Below are 11752 nucleotides of genomic sequence, written 5' to 3'. Positions count from 1 at the left end.
CAATCGGTGTCGGAGAGGTTTTGAGACGGATAATAGGTAAAACTGTGTCCGTGTTCCTTAAAGAGGATATCAAGGATGCCGCGGGGCCCCTACAAGTTTGTGCAGGCCACAGCGCAGGGGCAGAGGCCGCGATACACGCCATGAGCCAGATTTTCGATGAGGAGGGGTCAGATGGAGTACTGTTGATCGATGCAAGTAATGCATTTAACCAAATGAACAGATCTGTAGCTTTGCACAACATTCAGATTTTATGCAAGGAAATGGCGCTTTATATAATAAACACCTACAGAAGCCCATCTAGACTTTTCATCTGTGGGGGAGGTGAAATACTCTCACAGGAGGGGACAACACAGGGCGACCCCCTTGCTATGGCTTGGTACTCGGTTAACACATCAATGATGATTTATTATTTGAGAGCACACTGCCCGGGGGTTAAACAAGCATGGCTCGCGGATGATTCGGCAGGCGGTGGAGTAATCACATCGCTTTACGATTGGTACAAGCTGTTGAGTCAGGAAGGAGAGAAGTTCGGTTACCTTGTGAATGGGTCAAAGAGTTGGCTTATAGTAAAGTCAGAGGAAGCTGCCGCAGAAGCAGCGAGAGTATTCGGTGATGAAGTTAATATCACTATTGAGGGTCAACGTCATCTAGGAGCGGTCATTGGATCACAAGAATACAAGGATATGTATTGTAAGGAGAAAGTGCGTGCATGGAAAGGGGAACTTGAAACACTATCAGAAATTGCTAAGAATCAGCCCCACGCAGCGTATATCGCTTTTACGAAGGGGTTCAAGTCCAAGTTTACTTATTTTCTTCGCACAATTGAGTCATTTGAGGACTATATCGACCCAGTCCAGGAGGTAATCGACGATCTACTACTTCCAACATTCTTTGGCCAGACAGAGCCCCTTCCCGACGAAGTGCGCCAACTCGCTACCTTGACAACGGCCCAAGGGGGACTAGGCGTGCCGGATCTGAGATCGGAAGCACCACAACAGTTTACCGCATCAGCATCAATCACAGCCGCACATGTAGACTCCATAACAACTCAGAGTACCATCATGATAACATGCGAAAATTCCGTAGAGGAGCTGAAACGTCACCACCAGGCGCTAAAGGCCGAAAGGGAAAAGGCAAAAATGGAGTCGATTGACTCCACCCTCTCCCCTGATCTTCTTCGATTGGCCAATCAAGCAAGAGACAAAGGGGCCAGCTCTTGGCTTAACGCGATCCCCCTCAAAGATCAAGGTCTAGCTCTTAACAAGCAAGAATTCAGAGACTCTCTGCGGCTACGTTACAACTTGCCTCTTACCGACCTACCAGCCCAGTGCGTTTGTGGGGATAGATTCAATGTTGGCCACGCCCTCTCTTGTAAAAAAGGAGGGTTTGTGGCACAAAGGCATGATGGTGTACGAAACCTACTGACATCATTCATCACCAAAGTTTGTAAGAATGTGGAGGCGGAGCCACGCCTCTTACCTCTTGACAACGAACGGATGCATCTTAGAAGCGCAGTTACCAGCTCAGAGGCACGTTTAGACATCAAGGCGGGAGATTTCTGGTCTAGAGGAGTTACAGCATTTTTCGACGTCAGGGTCACGCATGTTAACTCCAAATGTAACCAGAGCAAGCCGACATCCGAAGTCTTTAAAGACCAAGAAGAGGAGAAAAAGCGGAAATATCAGCAACGAGTGCTTGAGGTCGAGATGGGATCCTTTACACCCTTGGTTTTCGGAACGAACGGTGGGATGGGAAATGAGTGCCAACGATTTCTTAAGCACTTAGCAGACAAGTTAGTACAGAAGGACGGTGAGCCCTATAACAACGTCATTAATTGGCTCAGAACTGTCATCTCATTTGAACTCTTAAGATCAGTACATGCGTGCGTAAGAGGGTCCCGAGTACCTTTCCGGAATATAGGAGACTCTCTTGACGATTGCCCAATTACTGTCGCCACCGCCGGCATTTAAATTTTTAATTTAATTTGAGTTTTATCATTATCATTATTATTATTATTTATTTTTACCAGATACATGTAAGATTCAAGTTTGTATGAAAGAGTGCTCAATGAAGTTTGTTATTATTATTATTATTATTATTATTATTATTATTATTATTATTATTATTATTATTTTCTTTTTTTTTGAAGTTTTAAAATAGAAAAATACTTAATTGCTTGTAAATTTATAGTTCTATAATAATAATAATAATAATAATAATAATAATAATAATAATAATAATAATCACAATAATAATAACTTTATTTACATGGGGCTCATATCCTGAGCTCATGGGGCTAGTGCAAAAGTAATTTTTGCCGCTGGGTAACATGAATCATTTGTCAATAGAACATTCGTATTCTCAGTATTGGACTGGACCTAGCTTGCAATGGAGGCTAATGCGGGAAATATTTTCAGATGCAAATACTTTGTAATGTATTCCTCCGGATTAGCCTCCATTGCAAGCTAGTTCCAGTCCAATACTGAGAATACGAATACCGGTATGGTCTATTCTGAATATCATTTTAAGGTTCCTGCCGGTCTATTTTGTCCGTTTAGGTAAACAGGTCCACACGATGGTGGCTCATCTGGATGCAGTCACAAGTCTTTCCGTGGATCCCAACGGACTATATCTGCTATCAGGGAGTAAGAATTAACAATTTATTGGAAAGTCCACTCAATCCGAAATTCTTCTCCAGGAGTCGACGGCTCTTAACCCTTTCATTCCCAAGATCAAAACGTTTATTCCCTTAACTAGTACCATAGATTTCGCTGTTGGGTAGTCACGTCTCTTAAGGTGATAATAATTTTCATTCTCAATACATGTCTGACTGACATTTCATTGAAAGTGTGAGGAGAATTTACATACTGATCTCTCCTGGGAATCAAAGGGTTAAAAGAATGACCGCAAACTGCGCAGATACCCGCTCCGCAAATTATGCACAGTAAAAACTGTACTGTGAAAACGTGATTTAGCTTTTGCATCAATCTTTATCCACAGCTAAATACTGCACCCGCGTTTACGGATTAAGAAAGAGTACCACAAAATTAACTGATCGTATGTGTTTCATCGTAGTCGTCAAAACGTTGTAGACTCACGAGGCGCAACAAATATTGACCACTGTGATGACGAATATCTTTGTCGATAAGAGTACAGACAACGCTGAACCACATTGGATTTGTTTTTTACCACAATATTCAACGTCAAAGAAAATGTTTAATTCAGAGCGTGACCAAGAACATGACACAAAGAAAGAGCAGGCGTTGTCTATAACTTTCTCACAATATGATTGGTTAATTTTCCAAAATGAGCGTTCTTGATTGGCTGTTACATTGCGTGACACATTGATGCGTGCAAGCGTTGTCTAGACTCTTTTCGACAACGGCAGATAAGCCAATCAGATTGCACAATTACAAGCAGTTGTGGTAAAAATGTAGTTTTTTTTTCCGTTCACGAAAGCGTAACTTTGACGGAAAGTTAGAGCTAACGTGTAGAGCCTAATAAACAGCACCAGAATGCTGTTCTAGTCGGGGACGTTCATTTGAATTTTTACATATGAGGATTTCACCAACGCACTCAAGGTACAGCATATTAATTACAAGGCTCTGTTTATCGCTTTTTAGGTCACGACTGCTCCATTCGTCTTTGGAACCTGGATACTAAAACTTGCGTACAAGAAATCACTTCGCATCGCAAGAAATTTGATGAAGCCATATATGACGTAGCGTTTCATCCCAGCCGACCGTATATAGCAAGCGCGGGCGCCGATGGATTAGCCAAGGTCTTCGTTTGAACCTCCGGCTGCGCCTGCTGAATATGACGTCAAGTCTTTTTTAGCCGATAGCAGTGCCGCGTGGTGTTAATAAAATTTCCGAGCAGTCAAGAGAACGCTGTGAAACGTCACGGACAGACATCGAGTGACCTGGCTAATAACACAGTGCATTGTAGCAGGAAATCAAATGAACAGAATTTTGTCTGCCCGTTAGCGAGACGAAATGAGCGAACGAGACTGCAGAGAGCGGCTGTAAATTCTTTGGCCGCCGACTTGCCGAATGTAACATGCTTTGGAGTCACGTTCAGGCGCGTGGAGGCACGCAGCCTTTGCCGTGATGTATTTCGCAGAAACGTCGTTTCCGTCTGTGACACAAAGAGGTGGCGTTTTCAGAGTCTCTTCTCGTGATGTGTTAAGCTGGACTCCTAGTGTCATATTTACACTTCATTAGAAGAAATGCTCTTAAAATCCACGAGATCTACACAAGAAAATGCAAAAGCGAAAGCTTGCATTCATTCCGAAAAGCTCGTTTATAGCTATCTGTCGCCTGCAAGGCATCTATTGTTTGTGTAAACTTATTGGGAAGTCGTGTCGGTTGACGTTTCGTTGACAAATTACTTTTACCGTGAAGAAAACCTCGATTTTTGACCATCTGAAGTTATTTGAAAGCAGCTACTTTTTGGTACCCACGATAAGTGATTATTTTGTCAGTGTTATTTTTTGAAAGTCACTTTGCCTAAGCTATCGTACACGAAATGGATGTCTTGTTGGTGCTGATAACTTCCCCGGGATAACTCCATGACCAACCTTGCCAAGATCGTGGACAATGAGTCCAGATTTTATTCAAATTGACAAAAAAAAAGACAGTGCAGCTCTTGTTTCAAGATGCCCCCATCCCCGAAAAAAAAAAACAAACAAACAAACTTGCAGTGCATATGATAGATTCAGTTGGCAATCGGTTTCTTTCACTGGAGTGTTTATCGGATTCCATTGCCCTTCAACGTTTATCAAATCCAACGGGCGAATATTTTCGTATGAGCCAATAGGTGGTTTGCAACCAATTTCTAGAGACATAGATAACAATGCTGCATTGTTATATACCTAGACTTTCGCTCAACAAAACGAGCACTGTGATTGGTTGATTCTTGGTCACGTGGCCCTGATCAAATTCAAATGTATCCCGACCGGGATATAATTCCGCACTTGTTGTCCGCTCCGGATGTTTTGCTGTGATTGTTTCAGGAAAAGTCTAAATATATAACAAAGCACTTAATGTGTCTGGTCCCTCGGGAAACTAGTTAGTTTTGTTTTCCCTCGAGTCCTGATGTTTCCCGAGACGAAACGTGAGGACTCTCGGGGAAACAAAACTAACTGTTTCCCTTGGGACCATACATAAAGTGTATAATGTACAATTGCTGGTGGACGAACAAAAGGAGCTAATGATCGAGAGATCTTTTGTTTTCGTCCACCAATATGGCGGCAATGACGTCACGTGAAAACCACCCATAGTAGGGAGCTTAAGCAATGGCGACGGCAACGAGAACGTCATCTCGAAATATAAATTCGCGTTTTGACAATGGTGTGGTAAATCCTAAAAAAATGACATTAGTCGGAACGGCACTCAATTTAGGGGAGAAAATGAAAATTTATCCTCAAGTGCTGACGTTTTTCATAAAACTTCAAATTTGACTATTTCACATTGTTGTTTTGCTGACGACGGCAAAGAAATGGACAAACATGAAAAACGCACGTGCAGGTCGTGCAAAGCTATTGTTTTTGTTCACTAAATATGCAAATTTGTGACGTTCTCGTCGCCGCTGTCGTTGCTTAAGCTCCCTGGTAATTCGAAGCAAGCGCATGCAGCTGCCGCTTTGGGCGAGAAAAATTCTTGCTGATTGGTTAATGGCATTTCAGTGAACCAATCAGTCAGCGACCTCGATTTGACGGGCAAAAAATGAACATCATCAGGCAAGTGTTTCTGGCTGACTTCCAAGGTGGCATGCGATCCTTTCTTCACATTCAAACGATACTCCTTACTGTAGTCGTGAAGATTGGCTTCTATCAATACAAAGGTGTTAGGCGTCCACCTTTGGCTTTTCACCGAAATGGATTTTGTGTTTATGCAACGAGGTCCAACGATTACATTTGCTCGAGATAAAGGTTTTGGGTAAGAGAATTGTACAGTAACTTTCATTTCAAACAATGCTTGTATAGACTAAATCAAAGATAACGCGAGAAATGCTCTGATTGAAAGCGACTATAAATGTAAACAAAGACGACTTTGAATGTCTAAATCTCTGACTGCTTCCCCCTCCACCTTTCTGATGACATTGCATCGAGTTGCACATTTTGTAGATCAATTGGGAACGATGCCTTCTCTTTAAATTATTTTGCGCCAGTCTTTTGTTGTCATTTTTGCGACCCGTATATTCGCATCATCGTCTGCGAGAAAGCAATTTTGTCAGTCAATTTATTTTTTCTTACTTTTCTCTGGCCAAAAACTCGTAAGCGACCAGCGAGAAGCTCATGATCTTGAAGCATTTTAAGGCGGCGAAATACGAGATACAAAAACCCTCAACTTGGCGCGCAAACATTGTTTCGTTGCAAGTTTGGGTCGATGTTTCCCGTTTTTCACCTTGCGTGATTAACTTGACCCGCAACAAAAACATTTGTTGCGGGTTGAAGAAACGCAGCGCGCTGATTGGTTGATTTGCTAGTACACGAGCACATTTGTTGCGCGACAAGTTGTGAGCTTGATGAAAAACGAGCAACAAAGCCAAAATTTGTTGCTCAGAGTAGACCCGCGCTCTACTTTTCGCAACAACTTTCTTCAACCCGCAACAAATGTTTTTGTTGCGCGACAAGATGATCATGCAAGGTGAAAAACGGGAAGCATCGACCCAAACTTGCAACGAAACAATGTTGACGTGCCAAGTTGAGGGTTTTTGTATCTCGTATTTAGCCGCCTTTACTCTGGTTTAGAGCTAGGGGTTTTCTTTAGGTTAAAAGTTTCCTTATTTGGAAGTAACGTAGCTCGTGCATTTGCCCGCGCGTGCAGCATCGATCCTATTTTTGTCCATATTGGAGCATATATTTGATGTCCTAAAATCTTTGGCTTTGTTCCAAGGAAGAGAGTGCAAGTTATGCTTCAAGATCATGTGCTTCTGGACCAGCAAATGAAGGCGGAAGGCAAAGAAGAACCACTGTTGTTCCGATTGGCAATTTGTGGTTAGGTATTGTTATATTGGTTTGCTTTTGTTTAATGGACATTAATTATTTCTGATCCGGTACATGAAAGACGAGCCAACAATGGTTGATTGCGAATATTAGGGAGCGACGATAAAGAGAACGTCATCTCAAAATATAAATTCGCGTCGTTGTAATCACTTCGTTACTATTTCCTTTTTTAATATGACAAGGGTGTGGTAGTTCCTCAAGAATGACACTGGTCGGAACGGCGTTTAATTTAGGGGAGAAAATCAAAATTTATGCAAATATGCAAATTTGTGACGTTCTCGTTGTCGTTGCTCAAACGCGCCAGCAAACTAGGCAACATTGTTTCCCGAAATGTTTCCTCGGCGCGCAAACGAGGAAACATTTGCTGAGGAAGCCAAAATGTAATTTCTCTCGGTTGAGCGTGCGAATAAGACAAATTTTTATTTCTACGACACGGGAACAGAAGGGTCTGGGTACGATTGGTGTAACGCATGATGGGTATCATGCTGTCTTTAAAGTGTTTGTTCGTCACGTGTTGAGCCATTCTAGGCCTGCATCAGTGTCTTTTGTTTTCTTTTTACGTATCGTTAGTTTTGTAACAAGAAATCCTTTAAACCCCGGGGGGGTTGTGGCATTTCATTGGTTCGGAGAATATATTGCCAGTTTTTGTTTCTCATAGGGATTTTTTGGTTTTTCGTATCCGGCAGTGTCACAGGTTATCAGGGAATGCATTTGTTTGTGTACTGAAGTTGAAATTGTTTTTGAACAAATTCAGAAACATTTGTGCTTCCCGGGCACCAAATTTTGCTTTCCTCTGCAAATGCAGCCCCAGGAACGGCTGCAAACGGGGAAACATTTGCTTCCGCAATATTGTTTCTTCGTTTGCGGGCGCCTTAAGGCCCAGGCAAACGATTTCAACATCCGTTCGGTTTTGTTGAACGACGTTGATTACTGGGGTGGGAAAACGGTTTTAGCACATTTGATTCAACAAGCCCCACAAGAGGCTTGGTATTCAGTACCAGGCTGCAGCCGCGCTTGTTACTATGGATACGGACATGTGTACGTCTTGGAGAGACCAATTAGTGCGCACGCTCATACCCAACAATAGGGAGCCTTATTGTGAAAGGAGCCTTAGCAAACGACAACGGCAACGAAAGCGTCACAAATTTGTATAAACGCAATAGCTCTGCACGCTCTGCATTTTTCATTTTTGTCTATTTCTTTGCCGTCGACGTCGTTAGCAAAACAACAACCTAAAATGACTAAATTTAAGGTTTTAGGGTGAACGTCAGCGCTTGAGGATAAATTTTAATCAGTTTCTCCCCTTAAATTGAGCGCCGTCAAACGGTTGAATTGAATGTGTGTTGGTTGAATGAGGGAAGAGAAACTGAAGTGACAGATCGTAATCTTTGAGTTTACTTTTATGATTGGAAAGTGTGAGGGAAATACGTGATGAAAGAGGAATACTTTTCCATTGAATTTGAGGACCTTGAACACGGATGGAGTAAAAATATTTCAAGCAGTGAATATGCAAGATATCTCTTTGACGAGTAGAATAGTGATGATAGTCGGCACTGAGATTAAAGAGAGAAGAAAGTGGGATAGGGATCACCTTTTGCATAAAAAGAAATATGAAGCAACTCTTTTATGGCTGGATTGCCATATGGCAACCCAGTAACAAATGCAATAGAGTTATTGTTTTCTATGAGAAGTGATGTGAATATATAATGACCTGAAAGTCCGGCCAAAATCGTCACAAGATCTGTGTCAACACGTTTGAGCAAGCCCATTTGATGTCATAATGACAATTACTTTTAACCAATTAATATAATAATATATATAAATTTATATAGCGCTTAAACTATAGAATATTCTAAAGCACTTTACAATGAAAAAAGACAAATAAATAATAAGTACTATTTACAAAATATATAAACGTAATGCTTACGAACTAAAGTAAACTGATTCATAAGATGTGGATATAAAAACATCAAAAAATATGAACATATAGATAAAAAATAATACATATATAAAATAAATCTAAATGCAAAAAAGAAAAGAAAATATATATATGTAAACTGATCAAAAAAGTTCAAGACAGTTATGCAATTAGGAGTTAATAGTAAGCCTTTTTAAAAAGATAGGTCTTAAGATTTCCAAATAGGTCTTAAGTCTCCAAATTTGCCGATAGTCTAATGTCAAGTGGTAAATCGTTCCATATTCTTGGTCCGGCTATAGCAAAAGCACGGTCTCCTGATTTTGATTTGGATCTTGGTATGAACAGTAGTTCTTTATCATCAGATCTAAGTTTATATCTCCGTGTTGGCTGAATCTGAAGTAAAATTAGTTATGTACACAGGAGACAAGCCATTTACTGCTTTAAACACTAATAGAGCAATTTTGAACTCAATTCTCTGCTTCACTGGAAGCCAGTGTAGTTTTATAAGCGATGGTGTAATGTGGTCGTACTTGGGAATAAAGCATATGACTCGTGCAGCTGCATTAAGCACCTTCTGAAGACGTTCTTGTTGATATGCAGGTAGGCCAAACAGTAGCGAGTTACAATAGTCCAGGTGCGATGTTACAAAGGCGTGGACTAGTATTTTAGTAGTGTCTGTTGAAAGAAATTTTCTGATTTGTAATGAGTAATCATGTAAAGATAAATTTGACACCAAAGGAACATTCATTCATTTCAACGAGTGCGGATCAGCTTCAGGTTGCGGTAACGAAGAAGTAGTGTGTTTTGTCGCAGAGTACTTGGACACCACCAATTTGTATGGATGGACCGCGCGTCAACCTCTCCCATCGCTCGACTTTTTCTGGTTGACGGAGCAGGAAATCGAGGAGCTGAATGTGATGGCCATACCCGATGACGTTGAAGATGGGTACATTCTTTAAGTAGATCTAGAATACCCAACAGAAGTCCACGAACTGCACCCGGATTATCCTTTAGCGCCAGAGAAAATGAAAGTAACCCCAAACATGCTGTCTCCCTACTGTCAGCAGTTGGTACAAGACTCGAACCTGGGGCCCGTTTCTCGAAAGTCCCGAAAACTTTTCGGGCCCGAAAAGCCATCTGTGAAATTGCCAACCGGTTGTTTTTGAAAGCCGATCTCTTAACATGTTTTCAAGGTAACAAAAACAAAAATAACTGTGAAGATTGACGAATTAAATGCTCTCCGTTCTTGAGTTACAAAGGAAATTGTGACACCCGAAAATGGTCGCCTGGGTGGTGTGCCGGTACCTAAACTTGGGATGCAATTGATGGCCTTGTTCTTCAACTTTCCGGCGCCTTGCATAACGAGGTGGGAGTTGTAGCCTCTGAGATGATGAAGAATGACCGGAATTCGACCCGTGAATTGAAAATTCAAATCTCGAACCCGATCAGTTCCAAATTCTTCTCGACAAATGTGACAATGACTTGTTTGTGGAAATTCTTGTTCTTCGGAAGTGGTTAACTGCGTAGTGAAGGAAAGGAAGTGGATGACATGTAAATATTTTTCAAATTCCTTCCAACGTATTTCTATTGTTTTTGTCCTCACTGCCTCACTATCAAGCTGAATATTTGATATTTCGAACATGGCCTATTAAGACATTCCTAATTGAAATCTTAGTTGGCCTAGCGTACCAAAAATCTTTCTCGAACACCTGTTCGAAGCAAAATTCATGACCTTACAAGAAGAAACCGTTCTGATCGCTACTACCAAAGAGTAAACACAGACTTAGGAGCTAGTTTCTCATAAGAGTCAATTAGTAATGCTGCTTGTAAACTGCCAAGAAAAGTAAAACCAATAAGTATGGGTTATTGACCAAGCGTGAGGTCAAGATGACTGGATATTGGCCAAGTTCTTTTTTTGCGTGTTTATGGACCGACCCCACTCCGCGGACCATAAACACGCAAAAAAAGAACTTGGCCAATATCCAGTCATCTTGACCGAACAATCTTGGCCAATAAAGAATTTATTATATGACTTAAAACACCAAAAAATGATCTTTGATCTTGCGGGACCAAGCGAGAAATCCTGAGCGGGCAGTATCACTCCATCTTGCCCGCTCGGGTAGCCAATCAGAGCGCGCGATTTGGTTCATCTTGCCCGCTCACGGAGCTAGTCATATAATAACGTTTTTTAATACCCCTTAAGTTAGCATGAAAACACTAACCCATTCAAAAGAACTTGAGATTAAAAGTACCGCAATTTTTGAGGCAAAGCAATTTGCTTAAATGATTTTATCTATAATCGTCGTTATCCAGCAAGGCAAAGCAATTTAATGAAATAATCGTAGCTACAATTTTATCGTTTAACACACGTAATCAAGTTTGACTGCATCGCTTACACCAAGGCGATCAATTCCCGTACAGAAAGTGTAGTAATAATGAGTTATGGAAGAGAGCGGAGAGAAGACAGGAAGGATGAAGTACCGCTTTCTTATCAAGATAGGCTAAAGGCGTTGTTTTCGGCACGGCTGTGTTAATGGCCAGGAAAGGTCGTTTCCGAGAGGTTTTTTTCTCATTTTTCGAGGAAATTGGACTTTTCAATCCAAGGTTTAAACTAAATATTGTGTAATGTATCTTTTTTAATCTTGAATGAATAAGTCCATTTTAGTTAATCCTCCACAAAACCTGAGCTTCGCTTCACGTCAATCGGAAGCCGTGAAACTCGTCTTCAAAAGATGTGAATATTCCACCGTTCTTGGTGTCTATTTGTGCCTATGCTTCAACTACGGCCATTTGAAAATTTGAATCCTGCTGCGTCGTTAAAAATT

The 11752-nt window shown here is 41.2% G+C and overlaps 2 protein-coding genes across 2 annotated transcripts in view; both read left to right on the top strand.

Moving 5' to 3' along the window:
* Window positions 1-2015, top strand: part of LOC138026776 (uncharacterized) — a 2944-nt gene extending 929 nt beyond the window's left edge. The window contains exon 1 of the mRNA XM_068874223.1: window positions 1-2015. This exon is cut by the window's left edge and continues 929 nt beyond it. Within this exon, the coding sequence (XP_068730324.1) occupies window positions 1-1970 (1970 nt within the window). The 3' untranslated portion in view covers window positions 1971-2015.
* The window catches only part of LOC138026806 (striatin-like), a 36964-nt gene extending 30913 nt beyond the window's left edge, over window positions 1-6051 (top strand). The window contains exons 17-18 of the mRNA XM_068874260.1: window positions 2559-2645; window positions 3624-6051. Of these exons, the coding sequence (XP_068730361.1) occupies window positions 2559-2645; window positions 3624-3793 (257 nt within the window). The 3' untranslated portion in view covers window positions 3794-6051. The remainder of the gene's footprint in view (window positions 1-2558; window positions 2646-3623) is intronic.
* The last annotated feature ends 5701 nt before the right edge of the window (window positions 6052-11752 follow it).

This window comes from Montipora capricornis, chromosome 12 (assembly GCF_036669925.1).
Source record: "Montipora capricornis isolate CH-2021 chromosome 12, ASM3666992v2, whole genome shotgun sequence".
NCBI lineage: Eukaryota > Metazoa > Cnidaria > Anthozoa > Scleractinia > Acroporidae > Montipora > Montipora capricornis.
Note: the sequence above shows the minus strand (reverse complement) of the source record. Positions and strands in the feature narration are given on the sequence as shown.